This window comes from Stegodyphus dumicola, chromosome 7, assembly GCF_044657685.1.
Source record: "Stegodyphus dumicola isolate Sdum_Otavi_A_Nest chromosome 7, ASM4465768v1".
NCBI classification, from domain to species: domain Eukaryota; kingdom Metazoa; phylum Arthropoda; class Arachnida; order Araneae; family Eresidae; genus Stegodyphus; species Stegodyphus dumicola.
The window spans coordinates 164,980,213-164,999,318 of NC_140774.1; the positions used below are offsets into that span (position 1 = coordinate 164,980,213).

The following is a 19,106-nucleotide window of genomic DNA, read 5'->3' on the forward strand; positions in this document are numbered from 1 at the left end:
TCAAAACTGAATTAGCTAAATTACTTAATCGAAATAAGTTCTTTGGATCTCTGCATTGGTTCTTAATCCCTTCTATTCACAGAAATGTTTGGCCTGACTTGAATTGCCGGTTTGGCATCGCCTTATTGCTCGAGTAAAGGACGTGTGTGTGTGTGTGTGTGTGTGTAATTATGGCAAAGCCTCGAAGGCTATCTGCCTAAGGGATGCCTTCGTGGAGGACTTTCTAAGGGAAACTGGCTCGTATACACGTTACACATGGGGAAAACCACGAAAACGCCCATGCAGCCAGCCCGTTCGCGGGATTCGAACCTCGAACCGAACTACCAGTGTTCAGCGACTTTACCGCTCGGCCGCTGGCGAGTAAAGGACGAAGCACCTTCGTATTTATTTCTTAATTATTGTTCGTTGAAGTTGGTTTGTTACCCTTGAAAAGTCAACTAATTTCCGATCAATGACAATGATTACTTGCATTTAATTCTTAATTTATTCCTTTTAAAACTGTTATTCATGATTTAATTCCAGTCCCCGTTAAACATTTTTAACAATTAACATTCCAGTTACTTAAAAACATCTTTCGAAATAGAACTTACTAAGTATGGATTCACTCTTTTCAGATCATTATACTATAATTAATCTTAGGAGATAATATAATCAATTTTATTTAGTAAATAAATTATATATTATATATATATATATATATAATATATATATAATATATATAATTATTATATAATAATAATAATAATATTTTGTTCTGTTTCCGTAAATTTGGTATTTTCGATTCAGAGAATTTACTATTTTCTTCATTTTCGATGGATATTGAGTTGAACTAGAATTTACAAAATTAAGAAACGTAATTTAAAATCTAACCTACGTAACCTAAAAAATAATAAATACTCTAAAATAAATAACCTAAAAAATCACATAAATGCTTTTTTTAATCCTATCAAAATTATGTAATTAAATGGTCGGTAAAAAATTTGAGAAATTCCTAAAAAGATCTGTTAGCAAACATATTTTGAGAACCCTGCATTAGAATTTGTAAGAATTTATTAATACCTGAATGTGTAAATTCGATCCATTTCTTGCCACGGAATGTTGTAACACATCATATCCAAATACTGTACTTGAAGATCCACATTCTTGGCATTCTGAATAATCACCATGAAGAGCAATATGAATATCTTTCTGAAGTTCCAGTCTCGAATCAGTACCACAGTCATCGATATTCATTGCTGCCATACCATAGGGGCATTTTTGGTTAAGATATGAATGTAGTCCTTGTGCTATAGATTCAATTGTCTGGATAGCTTGATAAATATGTTCATTATGCGAGAGTTCATCCGAGGATAAGCGTTCTTTGCCAGTGCAGATGGGAGTGTATTGCTTTTGTACACCAACGCTATTGGTAAGCTGGCACTGGAAACGACTTTGCCAAAATTCTTCAAACCATGCGTCAGGAATAGGATAGTGGTTCCATAATGTCAGTCCTTCGTAGAACTTCTTGAACTCTGGAATATCCTGACTCTCTATTTTTAGCGTTATAGCATCGAACTGGGCGTCTTTCAGATTATTCAAAATCATTGGATCATTACCCCAAGTTTCAGTACCGATCCAAACATATTTTGTTAATACTTTGCTTATTTTTATAGCTGTAATCATTTTTTGAACTACTGGCAAGTCATCAACAAGTGAAACTACTATCTTAGCATCGCGATTCAAGCCACTTTGAAGATTGGTCAGCAAAGACTCTTTCTCACTTTCAGGCTCAACTATGACTACATTGGCAAGACAAATGCCCCTTTTCTTTGCGCCTTTGGAAAATTGGTAATAACCTGCCCGCCCAAAGTCAGTATTGCTGTACACAACATTAACATATTCCCAGCCAAATTTTTTCAGAATACTTAGAAGAGCTTGTATCTGAGACATTGTCGAAGGGGCGGTGTATAATATATCGTTGTTCTCAAAAGATTCCATTCTATCTATAGGTGTTGCGATTTGCATAATATTCATTGAATCTAATATGGGAGAAGATTCTCTAGAAAGTTCTGTACCGTAAGTCACTGCGGCGATTATAGATTTCGGCTTAATTCTTAAATTAGACAATTCACCATTGTCTTTAGAGAAGAAGTTGTATAGTTGATCTTGGCCTCTTTGTGGCCTGTCACAATAATCGAACACTATAGCCCCCATCTCGGTTCCAGGCATAAGGGTCGAATTTTTGTTAATTTTGTCAATGGCAAAGGCGATGGCTGTCAAGTGGTGGAACATTACTTCATCTCTCATTTCACCACAGGTAAAGAAAGTACTACCTTTCTTGTGGACGGGCATCAAAACAGTGACAGCGAAGTCTTGTTTTGGAACAATCTGCATTGTGGATGTGAACAGATTTGCAGGTTCTTTCTTGCAGGATTCGCAAGTAGATTTGACGTCATAAAGACTAACTTCTTTCCCGTATTCGTTATAAGTTCTTATTTTACTGAAATTCAGAAATAAACCTTCGTCAGGAGAATATTTGCCAACCTGAAATAAATAAATAAATAAAAATACATTGCAGAATTAAAAACACAAGAACTTAATATATGTAAATTTCGTTTCATGATGCAAATTCAGAACATGTAGTTGGGGGGGACGCAAATAAAAATAATTGAAAAAGATATGAAACTCTGAAAGAAACATTGCTTTTAAAATTTACCGAGTCCTTTCGTAAACCTTGATATAAAAAAACAAACCTTAACTTGAGTTTACATTAATGAGCAGCACATTTGTAACTTGATAAAATAATAAAGTCTGGTAATTAGTAAAACTCAATTCTATTCGAAATTTTCAGAAAAATACGTTTCTGAAAAATGTTAAGGGAAAAAAAGCTTTTTCAAAGCGTTTTAATTTTTCTTACTTGTATAGCAATTAAGGACGCAGGCAGAAGTATCCGTTACAGAATAATTTTAAAAACTTTATAACCCCTGATTCAAATATTTACCTTATTTGGATAATATTTTAAAGTGTAAGCATAGATTTATAACCAACCATTCGAGTCCTGTAATATGTTTTAAACAAACTTTTATATCAAAACTGAAAAAGCAAAAATGATATTTGCAAACAGAAAGAGCCGTATCTATTAAATTTCAAATGTTGCGAATAATTGTTCTTATTTTAAAGAATAAGAAAAAATGTTCACAGGGACAGACATATGTTTTTAGCAAATACTGGGGCAGTAATTAACTAATATCTGCAATAAACTGCCGCTTGCATCCTACTGGGGTTAGCAGTAATTCATATTTTTACATAGCTATTCTGTTTTTTTAATTAATAGTTTATAACTAAAATACTCCACGAATTGTATCGCTTTATGAATTCACAATCGATTACAATGCCTAGTTATCAACCACGTAAAAATGCATTTCAAACGAATTACGATTATCTTTTGTTTAGAAAATTAACTACGGTGCGGCACTTCAGGAAGAGTTTTATGGTCATCGCGAACTTCAAAATGAACACGTGCACGTATAACTGAGAGAAGACGTACGACATTTCTTCATAATGGTTTGCATTTTCTTTGTTGCCAAGTTGCCTATATACATTACATTTTTCTTAATTAATCAATGATCAGTGTATTTAGAGACTTTTGCCTTCTAAATGGTTACAGCCGAAAACATCGCGGACGATAACGTCGCGGAGAAAACAACGCAAGGCGAAAACGTCGTGCTACAAAACATCGTGGGAGAAAACATCGCAAAGAGAAAACATCGCAGTTCTAAAACATCGTAGTACAAAACATCGCCGTCGAAAATAAAGCGGTTCAAAAACTTCGCAATTTAAAAACATCGTCGTCGAAAATATCGTGGTAAAAAATAAAGTATCTACAAATCATCGCTTGACGATGACATCGCAGACATGCTTTTTTCATACATGCTTTTCGCAAACATGCGTTAATAACTGTAAATGGATATTCCCATAATGATTTGTGAGCGCAAAATGGAAAGAAGGATAATTTTTACTTTCATATTTTTTTATTAACTAATAAATTTTTCTGAAAAAGTAAGAAGGAAACTTAAGCATAGGAAATTAATGCAACTTATAGCAATTAATATAATTTTAAACCGACATAGTTAACTAACAAAGGCCATTAATAAATAATTTTTTATAAAGTTTTTACTGGTAATTTTTCGTGAAAAGTATAATCTATAAGTTGCATTTAATTTTCTATGCTTAAGTTTCCTTCTTACTTTTTCAGAAAAAATGTATTAGTTAATAAAAAATGTGAAAGTAAAAATTATCCTTCTTTACATTTTGCGCTCACAAATCTTTATGGGAATATTCATTTACAGTTATTAAAGCATGTTTTGAAAAAGCATGTCTGCGATGTTATCGTCATGCCATGATTTGTAGATACTTTATTTTTTACCACGATATTTTTGACGACGATGTTTTTAAACTGCGAAGTTTTTGAAGCGCTTTATTTTCGACGACGATATTTTTTACCACGATGTTTTAGGACTGCGATGTTTTCTCTTTGCGATGATTTCTCCCACGATGTTTTGTAGCACTATGTTTTCGCCTTGCGTTGTTTTCTCCGCGAGGTTTTCGTCCGCGATGTTTTTGCCGCGATGTTATCGGCGGACACCACAGAACCTTAGAGAAACTCTCTTAGGTAACTTGTCACGCATCCACAGACAGAAAGTTGATAATGCTTGTATCGCCGTCCGCTATTTTGTCTTTCCTACAGCTAATGAAGCAAATATGTTTCCACATTTTAATTGCATTTCTCGTATTTCCAGTTTCAATTACCCTTTAATGAAGTAAAGAACTTTGATCTTATTACGTTATCTGCTTATCGTGCGTAAGCTGCATTTAGAAGACAACCAAATGTACTGAGCGTGCCGTCAACAATTACCTCACAAAGAAACTAATAAAATTTCTAAATTATATATGCTCTTTAAAAACATTTAGCCTCTTAGGACATTTTCTAAAATCTGCCACGAAAAAGAACTAATAACAGTACTTCAGTGATATTGAAAAGCTCAAATGAAGACTATGGTACATACATTGACAAAGGCGTGTGCATTGCTTCCAACTTGTCTGAAATTTAAGACATCCAAGAGACCAGCAGAAAATCGTCGTTGAGTGAACTTGAGTAACTTCCCGTCCGCTCCGGTGAAAGAAGAGTCACGGGTCAAATTAAAGAGCAGATCTCTAATTTGCTGACCATCAGACATTGCTGAACACAGTCCATGGTCGATTCCTGGACAAAGGTGTTGTCGCAATGCTTCCAGTCCAACGCCAATGCTTAGAACAGAGTTGATCACTTTGGAAATGCTGGAGTCTTGCACCAAAGCCATTTCTGCTACATTTTGGTGTGTTTCGTCGCACATAGCACCTCGGCATTTGAAGACCTGTGAAAATGCAAATTATAAGGAGTTTTATGAATAAAATCACCATGGCATAAATAACAATAATGTAAAAATATTAACAAGCTTTCTGGCAAGTCATCTACCTTTCAAATTCTTTTTTTTTTTGGGGGGGATAAGGAATTAAACTTTACGTTGATTTACTTAAAAAACAATTATAACTTTGCACTGTAATGGTACATCCTAGCTGATATGCATACATTAATTGTTATACATTTTCTAATCAACTTATATATGCATTTAATACATTTTTTAGTTTGTATGTTTTAAATACATGACAAATCAAGTACTTGTAGCATATTTCAGAATCTGTTTAAACGTTTGAGCACGTGATTATCTCTAATTTTCCTAATAAGCAATGCACTACTGTAGAGTCATTAGGATTTTTTTGGAAGCCAGAGAGATGAAAAAGTAGCAACCGCCTTCGCCTGGAATCGAGCCACGGACCTCTGGAATACCGGTCCAGCGTGCAGAACCACTACACCACGAAGGCACGCTGGGAAAGTGGGAGAAATACCTTATATACTCCCTTTTTTAAAGGGCGACTGGATTTTTAGGGGGCACAATCGCCAAATCCTGGGTGTGGAGAATCATCATCCACTACCCTTTTAGTTCGGGAGCCAGTGTAGAGACATTAAGATTATTTTGGAAGCAAGAGTGATTGAAAAATACGCAACGCTTTTCACGGACCTTTAGAATACCGGCCCAGCGTGCAGAACCACTACACCACGAAGGCACGCTAAGAAAATGGGAGAAATACCTTATACTATAAGAAATGATCTGCACTATTTTAATTTTCCATCTTATTATTCTGCGAAAGTATTCATGCGGTCGTTTTTAATTATTTTATTTTTTAACATATTAATATAATGATCCATTTATAAAATACTAAATAATTTTCATTTAATTAGCTTCTTTAGCTCTTTACAAATCTGCATAGGTAAACCATCGGTCAGGTCATACGAATTTATTTTTCTTTCTCTTTTCTTTGAGGAGGATTTCTTTAAGGTTTATTGTAAAACCCACCTGTAGCTGTCCCATGACACTACGTAAATATTGGTAGTATGTTTTGCAGTTTTCTGGGGTTTACTCCATGCACCCATATTTATACGGGATGGATAATACAAAGGAGTAACGAACATCAAACATAGCTTAAAGAAGGGGGAAATGTGATGCTTTTATGTTTAATTTAATGTTTTATATATCATTTTAGGCTTAGGAGAAAACTATGATGGGAACCAGAATCTTGTATCAGGCACTCGATGTGAACGCTGTAACCGATTGCAAGGCCAATACTCTATTGAAAACTTCTGTGCTGCGAATGAGAAATTAGAAAGCGCGTTTGTGCTAACAGATCTTCAACGGTAAATGATTATACCTCATAAGTCTTACAGATGACGAATCACGTTACTTGTTCTTTGGTGGCCAAGGTATTGCATGCGTCTGAAACACGAGTCATGAGTACCTATCTGCACATACACAAAGAAAATTAAAAAATGTGCATTCCAAATGATTAGTCTCAATGGCGATGCACATATAAGCCGTTATCGGACTGCGTCATTATCTGTAATGCAAAATGATTCCCAACAGCAAAAATCCCCCGGAGGGGGGGGGGAACACCTCATCTTAGTCTCATAAGTAAAAAAGCAAGAGAAAACAGACAGAAGTGGGCTAAGAGATTCATATTTATTCATCATATTCCCTGAAATTCACTAAACGAGCATAATCTTTTTCGAAAATACAGGAATACTATGCAAAACCATTGCATTAATAAAGACAGATTTTGAGAATAATTTTTCCAGAATATTCAGAAGATGAGCTGTTTGAGTATTTATTTCGTCATTAAAATAATTTTACCAGAAAAGTACCTTTGATTTCAAAACAAGCTTGCATCAGTATGCAATGTAGCCTACTTTAATGACTTATAATTATTCTAAAAAAATCTTGCGTTATTATTCACCAGTGAAGCAAACAACTTTCCGCGGGGCCGGTTGCAATTAATAAAATATATAAATGCACACATGAACAAAATTTTATGCAATTCCATGTTCTATCGAGTTCAAAGGTAGCGTGTCTGGCTATCTGATGACTCTGGAAAAATAATTTGCGATACTTTTCTTTAAAAGTTTCGATCAAGCTCAGAACATTTTAGGGTCCTCCTTAGAAGAATAATAGCATAGTTCCCTAGAACAGGTTAACCCATGAATTGCAAAGTGACTAAAGCTGTTAAAACAGGTAGCTCCATCGGGTTCGGTTTATGGAGATTCATTGGTGTGGATACAGAGGTTCTCCGATGTATAAAGTCTGGACAACACAAGCTTTCTATAATAAAAATGTAACATTCAGAAGTTTTAGAAAAATTAGGGGCTAATACAATACCTGTTGCCAATATTCTCTGAACCAAGGATTACGGGAATTATTTCTGGGACTCAAACTGCTCAAGTATTGCTTGAAAGGGAAAACGGGAGCTTGACTGGGCTGCATCATTAGAGATCCCAAAGATACCAATGGATATTGATGAAAGGCATCGACATTTTCGAATGTAACCCACACAAAATCTCCCATGTTAGTACGTCCATTTTCCTGCTGGCGTTTTACAGCACCAAATAGTTCTTCTGAATGCTTGTTACTGAGGAACAACACGACAACTCTGCAAAAAAAAAAAAAAAAAAAAAAAAAAATATCATTCATCAATTCTGGTTATTTCATATACAATAAATATTTCATAATATTCAAAAGATTCAAAGTCCTATTTTATATAGTGAAAATAACAGCAGATAAAAAATCTTAGCTGTTCAAATATTTACTTTGTTGCCTTTAATTCTTTATTGCCATCCTACAATTTAATTAATATTTTAATTAAAGATAGTTTTAGATCCTGGTATTATCAAGTATATTAAGATCCTTCCTTCATATAATTCAAAAACGTTCATTTTCTTACCACTGAAATAAACAGTCGATTAGCTTACAGGCTCTTAGCTTCCACTGAAGCAAACAATCCTGAAAAGCAGTCTCTTAATTTCATATTCCATCCAGAGTATAATTCGATATTAAATATATAAATATTTAGAATTTCATGCTTTTAAACGTTCACCGAGGAATTAGTTTTAACGAACTACTGAATTACTAATACTTAAAAGCACGTATGCTTCCAGGGTTATGTCGGTTTTACAAATAATAACTAAACCAAGGTATACTTTGTTCTAATTTTATAACATGATTAATTTATATGGAAGCCAACTAGGAAGCCGAAACAGCTGAAATCGGGTCTGCATTCTTCAATAGAAAAAATATTTATCTTAACGTTTATACGTTAGAACAATAAAAACTACTTACCTAGCTCCTTCTTTCCGTTTCGTTTGCAGTTTGTCAAGAAGAACTTCCATGGCACCATCTGAAAATGAAGTTGGTATTCCTTCTGCAAGTGCTAGTTCTATTTCCCTAGCTTCTGCCCTTCTCTTGAAGGAATGAAAAAAATCAACTTCGTTCACAGCATTATCAGAATATAGAGAAGAGACGTAATTCCACTTAAAATGCTTCAGGAGATCGACAAGAGCTCCAGCTCGAATGTCATTAGGAAGTGATGACCTAAGAAGTGTGGGATATTTTTCTTCATTGTTGAAATCAGTCAGTGTTACTCTAGGGGCTATGGTCAGAACGTTAAAAGGCATCGTAACATCTACGATGGGCTGAATAATGCTATCGGTCTGAGTGGCAACTAATCCGAGGATTTGATTTACACCAGGGATTTTGTGACTTGGAGAAGTGGCAGACAAAGAACTGCTGAAAAAGTTTGCAACATCCCTTGCTGCTTTTTCTCTGCTGTTACACGTGTCAAAAATAATTGCGCCGAGATTAACACCAGGTAGAAGGGTAGGACTGCTGTTTATTTGGTCCAGTGCCCAAAGGAAAGCTTCAAGCGTCTGAAGTCCAGATGACGTGATGGCAGAATCGCATTTCAAAGGATTTGATGAGGATTTATGGATATCCACTGACGTAGCCATGTACAGGTGGTCTTTGGAATCCAAGATAACGAAGTCGGTCGGACGTTTTTCGCAGACTCCGCAATCTTCAATACACTCGGAAGACATATTTTCCACACTAATTTCTTCACCATCAGAGTTGTACATAACGATATCGGCCAAACTATTCATTCTATTTTGATAAGTACCAACCTATAAAAAATTTTAAAATTTAAAATGAAATATAAACTTAAGACAGCAAAAATTTAATTAAAAGCAAGTTCTTCAATAGAGTTCCATGCACTAAACCCAAATAACATGAGAATGTTCATTATTCTTTCAAATAGCGTCTTATTCTCTCTATGACGTTCCGAGCAATTAAAAATACGCTAATGTGGTACGTGTTATAACCGTGCTCTAAGATGTACCTTTTAACGTACAAAAATGCCAGTTTCCAGTACGCGCTGAAGAGTACGTGTTATTAACGCTGTGTTTAAAGCAATTATTTTTTAACGTTATCTTATGAAAAAAGAAATGTAATGGATAAAGTAATATACCATGATACACAATAATAGAATATTTTATAGCTTACTAGAAAACAGAAGCTTCTGAAACGGAATTATATCTTTAAATATTCGGAGTATATGGTAAAATATAATCATGAAAATTAAACCAATCATTCCTTTCCTCCATGAGCATGAAAGAATGTGAGAAATATTTAGGTTTTCTTCCCTGACATTAAAATAATTCTTAATTTTCGTATCTGAATTTCTAAGATACCGATTTCATTTTAAATTTCCTTTCTCATTATGTTTTTAAATACAGAAGAAATTTTGTTTATCACATCAAAACGCTATTTGAAGGAAAACTAAATACTTGTATAAATAGGCTTATTACGTGATTGTTTAAAAATATGTTAATATGCTAAATAATTTGCATTTCTATTAAAAGCGTTCCTATGAGATATTTGCGAATGTCCTATTCCACATGATGCTTTTTTAATTGCATACTTTACATGCTATATATTTATAATACATACTTTACATGTTATATATAAGGTGCTAGTAATATCAGCATTTAAGGTATTATTACAGAAGTGTAATACATAGCCGTAATTCAGAATTTTTTGTAATACATAGTATGTTCTTTGCATGTTACGAGAAAGTGTTGCCAGTAACAATGTACAATGCGGGGGAAAAAAGAGGGAGGGGGGACAGTTCTATATCTCTCGTTCTACTGGGCCGATTGACGAAATTCAACTTGGGTTTTTCATGTCTCGAAAGCGCAACTTAGGACATGTATTAGATTTATATATAGCGTTGTTTTAATATAGATATTTGACACAAAATCGGACTTATTCTGAAATGACACGCCAATTTTTTTCCGTATTTCGACTCTACGACTCAAATTAGGCCAAACTACCAAATTTTGTAAAAATTGCACGAGCAGTTTTTTAAAAATTAGCTCTAAAAGTTATAGCTCCTCAATGTTAATTGAATTTGATATATACTTATTAATATCTCTTTCGTTATTAAACTTACTTGATTCCTTCTTCCAGAATTCGCAATTTAGGCTTCATCCAAATATAATTCGCACATTTTTTATTGTTTATCTTAAAAATTTACATTTTTAAATATTTTTTATTAATTTTTCGAAAAATAGTTTGAATTGTAATCTATAAAATTTTTAACATCATCATAAAGTAGATGTATTTCTAAGCATATGTGCCAAAAATTAGAGTGTTTTATTCAAAATTTTCTAAGATATACGGGAATTCACATTTTGGAGCGTTTAGAAATTTGGCGTATTTAATATAAGCGATAATAACGAAAATGTGGTTTACGCGTTTTGTTAAAATTATTTGAAAGAATGAACGATGGATCTTTTATCCTCTGGCGTATTAATGAAAAATAAGGAAAATAAGTAGGTTACTATAAATTAAAAGTTCCGCCAAATGAAGTATTCTTGGCGCAAACTAAAAAAAAAAAAAACCGCTAAGATAATTTTTTCCATAATTTCTCACCAAAAATTACAAAATTTAATATCTAGGCATAATCTGAGTCGTAGAATCGAAATTTGGAAAAAAAATTTATATGTTATTTCAGAAAAAGTCCGGTTTTGTGTCAAAATACCTATGTTAGAATAATGCTATATATAAATCTAGTATATATATCTTAAGTCACGCTTTCGAGGCATGAAACACGCAATTTAAATTTCTTCAATCAGCCCAGTAGAACGGGATATACAGAACTGTCCCAATTTTTTTATTTTTTTTTTTCGCAGTATACATGCTTTTGTACGTTATTGATCTGTAGTACGTAGACGTAATTTAGAACGTTTTTGTTGCACGTTGCGTGTACGTTCTTTGTAGGACATTCTTTAGACATGACATACTATTGTAAGTTGTAGAACTGTAAAATATAGATGCGATTTAGAGCGTTTGTGCAGAACATTGCCGCCATGATCTTCAGTAAAGCATGCTGTATGCTTTAATTGGGAGTATGATATGCATTTAACAATATTAAAAATTATTATTCAATTTTAACAATATTAAAAAACTAGCATTAAATATAACCAAAAAATAGAAATTCAATCAGTTAAATATAAAAAATGGCTATTTCAAAGTTAAATTTATTATTTCCGTGCGGTTCCTAATCTATGATACCCATAACTATTAATTTAACCAAAACCACAGAGGTTTAAAATATGTACTAAAATGCAGCGCCGTCATAAAGTTAGCTAACGTTCATATCACATAAAATCATCAATAATTACAATAATGACGCTACAAATAAATATAATAAATAAGGCCTTACCTTTTGATACACAAAATTCTTTCCTGCTGCTCTCCTGAAGTTGAAGATTTCAATAGGCAGATTTCCGTACCCTTGTTTAGTGAATGCAAACATTTCTCCTTTGGCATCTAATCTCGATGACGCTGTTTCTCGAATGTAGTTGAATAAGTGTTGTCTCAATAACATTGTTTGCAGCATCCTGGGGCATAATCCAGGTTCTGGATGACATAGTTCATTTCTCAAACGAGCCAAACCGGCTGAGATAGTCAATAAACCTTGAATCATGTTGACAGTTGATGAAGATGGTATATATTCCACTGGCGCAGAATTAGTTTCACACTTACGGTCTCTGCATTCCTTTCTTTGTTCCCAAAGCTCGCGGAACCACGGATTTCTTTTGTTTGAATCTGGTCCCAAACGCTGAAAATAAGTAGAGAAATCTTCAACTTCTCCTTGCTGAGTTTTCAAAACTATCACACCAGTGGCTTCATTTTCGAACTCTTTGAATGATTGCAAGTTAACAATCCAATCACCACTTGAAATGATAACCAGATCACCTCTGCTGATAAGGCCAGCTACTACGGCTCTATGAACAGCTTTCAAGAAAGCTCGAATGGTATGCTCATTAGTCCACATAACCACAGCACGAGCACCTTTCTTCTTAGCAGCAACTACATTCATTACTAGACCGTCCATCTCAAAATCATCCAATCCTGAGGGAGATAAATCGGCAGAAAGGCATATATCACTCTCCTTAGCTAAAGATTTAAAAGATTCCATCATCAAAATACTGCGTTCATCTCGATCGTGGATGACTGTAACATAATTCCAGCCAAGGTAGGCTAATGTATCCACAGTAGCTTTAGTTTTTCTTTCTAGAGGAATAGCTACCTGGAGATGATTGTTCGTCATGTCCTTCGGTCTGATTGCATCATTAACCGAAATTAGTGTGGCATTTAATGCCGAGATGACAGAAGATGCCGCATGGACTTCATCCGGAGATCCAACTACAACAAAAGCCAAATCAGAGCTAACATCATCAACTTCTTTTTTCTTCGTGTCCATTAAGTAATTGGAAAGTTTTTGAGTTATCTGCACAGGAGTTGAGCATGTATCTATAGCCACGACACCTAAGCGAATTTCTGGCAAGAATTCTGTATCCCTGTTGATTTGATCCACAGTCCAAAGTGCAGCTTCGAGATCTTGAACAGCTTGAGCATTGATCTCGTCACTGCACACCAAAGGATTATGACCGGCTTTATGAATAGGTAGGAGAATCGGTATCGATATGTCATCAGACTGAGAAGTGACAATGAAATCTTCATTGGATGCCATGCCGATATATGGATCTTCTAAACGTGACTGGCGGACACTGCAATATAAAAGTTACAATTTTGAGGTAAATGAATTACTTAGAAGTTTTTATTATTAAAATTACACTTATAACACATGATTTAAGTTTTATAACATCATACATTCTGCACTATGAATACTTCCACCAAAACCAACATAGCCTTAAAATAATGTAACATGAGAAGCTAGAGAGAAAGGATGCTCTGCGGAAAAAATAAGAATGCAATAGCAAGCCTAAAACATTGAATTGAATTACTAGCTATATCGCAAATTTGGCGAGATATCGCCAAGCTGCCAACGGGTTTGGCAATGATTTGGAGACATTTGGGTCCGGTCCTTCCATAATATTGTAACTGAATTACTGTAATTGATTTTTACATTAGATGCAAACGTATCCGGCCCGCATATAAGAACTCTGTACCGAGCCACGCACATGGGGAAAAATCTCTCCTCGTGATTGGATATGGCTTTCGATGACATCGTTTCCTCTACGCTTAGGAACGCCTTGACTTTGCTTGGACTCGAGGGTACATCTTCATACGTTTGGTTATATTTTGATAGCAATACCGAAAAGATTATTACCTGCCTGGTATTTTTGTTGCTATGAGATTACACTTCTTACAACACTATAGCGTGGTGAATTCAACACAAAAAAATGTAGTGATATTTTTTCCTAGAGTGAAAAAGTATTTCTTCTTGTGCTAACTCCGTAAATGTATATTAATATCAAGTGCAGAGATTTTTAATATTAGTATTAAGTGTTCTTAATTATTAGTATTCTCTTCACATTAAAGGTGTTGTGATTATTAATTCATTATTTCATGTTCGTTATATATATCCCTTCTCTGCAGATGCAATCTCCGAAAGCATGAGACAAGTTAGTTTTCGGAATGAAAACGTCGTTAGAAGCTGACATAGTACACAGTAAATTTACAATATTTATAATTATTCTGACAGAGTAAAATTTATTTTTGAAGTTAGACTAATCTAATTTTAGAACAGAGAAATAGAGATACACATTTTATACTTACTAATATTACTTTATGAATATTGCCCATTTTTAAGTGTGTAACATTTTTTAAACCTTTGCATAAAAATAGTGTTTGTCAGAGAAGGAAGTTTCTTTTCTTATATACGTGTATTACATTCAGCAAAAATACTGAATGCCCTTTTTTCTTTCATTTAAGGCAACAGAATATCAGAAATGACATGGAAATTAACACGGAAATAACATTTGCAAAGGAAATATTTTCTGCAATGTGATAGGAACAGAATGCAACAAAATTGCAATAATACTAATGTACTTACTAGCACACAATGCCTTTACAGTTGGCTCGAGATTGTCGTGTTTTGGCTTTTGCACTAAATTCATGAACTCAGCTATTTATATAATCTAAGCTCTTGAAATCGCTTCTGATATTAACAGCATCTTTGAAAGATTTTATAATTTTATTATTACATGAAACACGAAGCCATCTGCGGAATGCTGCAGCTAATTTTTTTTTTTCCTTTCAAATAAACAAACGATAATTTTCACGCTTTTGTGTCATTCAACGAAAACAAAACGTATTAATCCCACCTAAACGCCATTACGCAAAGAGAAAATGATGTCATCGGAAAGTATGTCCAACCACAAAAAAGGATTTTTCCCTATGCGCGTGGCGCGGTACAGAATGCATATATGCATCCGGCCCTCATATGCCTTCCAGTAATTTTGAGAAGCAAAAATACTAAGAGATTTCTCGGTTTCCGGGGTAAGACTATATAAGACCGAAGACAGAATCAGTTTCTCAGTTGTTAGTTGTTAGTTCAGAGCGACTTCGAAGTATTGAGATATTCATGAGAGCTTCGTCGTTGGAATGCGCTTCGAACTGTATTGTGTTTGACGTTCTTAGTAGTTTGAAGTGTAATTACTGATTGTACTCTGTGATACCGTGAACAGCTGTACGAATATTTCTGTGGAAAGTTCCAGAACTCTGAAGTATTTTTTTTTTTTTGATAAAATGAATTTTATCGACCTATCATTGGATCTGTGTGCATTCAATCTATTATGAACCCGTACGGGCGCAACAATACATTATCTGCTGTGCCACCTCACAGCATTATTCTCGGAGCAAAGCCGGTACAACGTTTTCTCGTGAAACCTTATTGATGGCGTTGACCATGAGGGATCCGGAGCAATCTCCAAACAGCACTGCTTCCGAAATAGAATAAAGAATTGTTGCTGAAGAGAACAGTCATAAAAAATTCTAGACAGTTGAAAGAAATGGTATGGGATCAGAGCAAAATCATGTCTCTGGTCTTTTGGCTCATATACCATGTGCTCTGAAGCCATAATCGTTTGGTAGACGGCCTTCTGATCGTTTGGTAGACAGTGATGAAATTAATGAGTTTAGTATAGGATGCTCAGCATCAGAGCTGGATTAGCAATTAAGTAAAATAAGCATGTGCTTAGGGCAACAAGGAAAAAGGGCATCACGAAAAGGTGCTCAGGAACTCTGGAAAAGGGCACAGGAAGGCCGTTTATACCATGAAATATATGACATAGATAAACCAAGATCCAGAAAGAAGGAATGACGAAAAGGCGTAAATTTATGTGAAAACATCAAAATCTTTTAAGTACTTAGGGCCTCTAAAAGTCTTAATGCGGCCTATTCAACACAATTAGTGTAACTGCGCTATTTTTCTAACTGGTTGATCCATCAGAACAAAGTTTACTTCTAGCCACCACTAACTGCTGTCCGATTTGATCATTATTCTTGCAACCAAAGGGATACAGAACGTTTAACAATGCTGATGTTTCAGTCTAATAACCTAGTGATCTGCCATAGTGGAATTCTGCCAGAATCTTGGAGTTCAACGATTCTGTACCTGTCAGTTTGCGATGGATGGTGATAAGTGGTACAACGACGAACTCAAAGCATTACGCTATCAAAGTCAAGATCTAAGTTTCATATGACAGAAAAAAATTACATTTGATCAAGCTTTTATACAAATTATGTCATTTTAAGAAATCACTAAATAGAGTTGGCGCTTATGAATTCGGTCATTTGTATGCCTTAACTATAGTTTCCCAAATTTGCATGACTTTGCGACTTTTCTTTCTTTTCAGAGCTGATCAGCGTATTTTATAATTCTCTCACTAAAGTATTTTGGATGGAATTTTTCATATGAAATATTAGCTGTCTGAATATTTTATACATATATAAATACTCAAACAAAAACAGTCATTGCTAATTATGTTAATAATTTAAAACACCTTACACCATTTAAATTACGAAAACGTTTATAGCAACTTCGCGGCATAGATATTAATAATGAAATTATTTTTAGTCTTCTTAATTCAGTAAAACATTTCGTACCTTAAGCAATCCTTGCAACCACCCTTAGGACATACTGATGGAACATGAAGGAAAGATGCATCCAAAACTTTTACTTCTTGTGCATCATATGCTAAAACCTGCATAAATTTGACAAAAAAATTAGTGATAATACAGAGAATGATAAAAAATGAAGTTCAAAATTCATTTAAAAATCATAAAACAATTGGTATTAGTTTACATAGTATCAATTCCACATCAAACTGAGTAATCCTCTGATTCAGAAAAACGGTTTTGAAACCGTTTTATACGTCTGAGTAAAATTGAATTATAAAATCCAGATAATAATTCTTTAATTTGCATCTGCGTCTTAATATACTTTACTGCGGCGAAAAAAAAAAAAATCTGCGGATGTAATGTAATGAAAATAATAACAACAAATCAGATCAGCAGTTTTAGTGCATTGCCGAGAATCTGTATTCTAGCAGTCATTTTCATATGCCGAAACTTAACTTATATGAAGTTATATTATATATGTAATATCTGAAGAAATATGTCGAGCACTAACTAAAGACAGATTTAGAAACGTAGTTACAGAATATGAAAGAAACATCTGATATGGACACATGACTTCCTTGTATGGCCTATAAAATTATACACATATTTTGCTACATTTCATTTAAACTTATTTCCTCGAATTTCATTAGAAATATATTTCTCATTCAATTAAATCAGTTCTGCCTGTCAGTTTGCGATGGATGGTAATAAGTGGTACAACGACGAACTCAAAGCATTACGCTATCAAAGTCAAGATCTGAAGTTTCATCTGACAGAAAAAAATTACATTTTATCAGGCGTTTATACAAATTATGTCATTCTGAGAAATCACTAAAATTCCTCGGCAACGCAAAAATATACATAAAAACTCAAAACATCTTCATTAAAAATTATAAAATACAGAAAAACATAAGACACCATATACAGTTAAAAAACAATTTTTACAATTAAAATTACAGTTTATATGGGAAAAAAAGGCAATTCTGCCAGCGGGCTAGAAGATATACTTTTGGGTACACAAAATTGAAAATTTACTTTTGGTCCCTCTCGGCAGAAAGGTGCAGAAACAGACTTAAATCATTATTCTACTAAAAGTTTAAAATGTTAATAAATGATGGCTTCATTAGTCTTAATAGCACTTAAAGAACTTTTAAATTGTTGATAATTTTACAAAAAATGCATGCAGATTAACTGGAGTCATAAAATCCTTAAGCAGAACATTAAAACATCATAACTCAATCACTTTCTAAGCAAAAAAATGCACAAATTACCAACATATAAGAAAAAAAAAAAACTGACTGTACGTACAAATGTCACGCAAAAACATCGTTCAAATAGATTCGAGAGGTGTCAAAATGAATAGCTTCTTTGAAATATGATAACCGAAATTTTTCGCGATTACAATACTTCCTTTACTTAGTATAAAGAAGTAAAAATAGCAGATTATTTTTCGATATAAAATACAAATATAACTACAATTATTCTTCACAAGGTCCTATGAAATTTAATCACAATTAAAATAAATTAAAACAGCAGTTAAAATTCGAAAAAAGAATGCTTTAGAATTAACAAATAACGGCTACTAATTTAAATTTTTAAATGGCGCAAGGTAAGAATATTATATTTTAAGTAGCAGTCATATATAACTTTAATTCGCACGCTAACACCCGTTTGGTTAAACAGTATGAAAAGTGTAACTTCAAGGAGTTATTAAGTAACGCTCGATGATGTTGAATGTAAGGCTTACTGAATACAACGTTTATTATTAAGATTAATGTAACGATTATTGAACGCTTATTGAATGTAACGTTGAACGTATTATTAAGATTTTGAATGCAACGCTATGATGTTAAATGTAACGTTTATTACTTATTCTTATTAAGTAACTCTTGATGATGTTTGATGTTGTTTAATGTAACTTGAATGATGGCTATAATTTTATATTGAAATATAATTTTAAAGTTTTTTTTTAATTCTTAAATATTAGATTTTCTACTAATATCCATTAAACTGCGAAGTTCAGATTTTTCTCCTTACTAGTTCCTGTTTCATAAATTCTATAAATGTTCGAATTTTTAGAATCCTCAACAAATTTCGAAATATGCATTCTCAAGCATGGATTTATTTGATTTACCAAGAAATGAAGCAGAAAGAGTCATTTTCAGGTACGTGATATTTTGTCAAAAATCGTGAGTGTTCCAATTCTCACGC

At 33.7% G+C, this 19,106-nt stretch overlaps 1 protein-coding gene and 1 long non-coding RNA gene across 5 annotated transcripts in view; one reads left to right on the top strand and one right to left on the bottom strand.

The window, feature by feature from the left end:
* The window catches only part of LOC118190517 (uncharacterized), a 309,842-nt gene that overhangs the window by 16,879 nt on the left and 273,857 nt on the right, over positions 1 to 19,106 (bottom strand). For all 4 annotated transcript variants that reach the window (XM_085821045.1, XM_085821046.1, XM_085821047.1 and 1 more), the window contains 6 exons: positions 16,881 to 16,978; positions 12,187 to 13,537; positions 8,745 to 9,583; positions 7,788 to 8,058; positions 5,046 to 5,393; positions 1,060 to 2,523 (listed from right to left, as the gene is read on the bottom strand). In XM_085821045.1, coding sequence (XP_085677171.1) covers positions 1,060 to 2,523; positions 5,046 to 5,393; positions 7,788 to 8,058; positions 8,745 to 9,583; positions 12,187 to 13,537; positions 16,881 to 16,978 — 4,371 coding nt within the window. The remainder of the gene's footprint in view (positions 1 to 1,059; positions 2,524 to 5,045; positions 5,394 to 7,787; positions 8,059 to 8,744; positions 9,584 to 12,186; positions 13,538 to 16,880; positions 16,979 to 19,106) is intronic.
* Positions 1 to 19,106, top strand: part of LOC146996579 (uncharacterized) — a 40,932-nt gene that overhangs the window by 9,881 nt on the left and 11,945 nt on the right. The gene's annotated exons all lie outside the window — the stretch shown is intronic.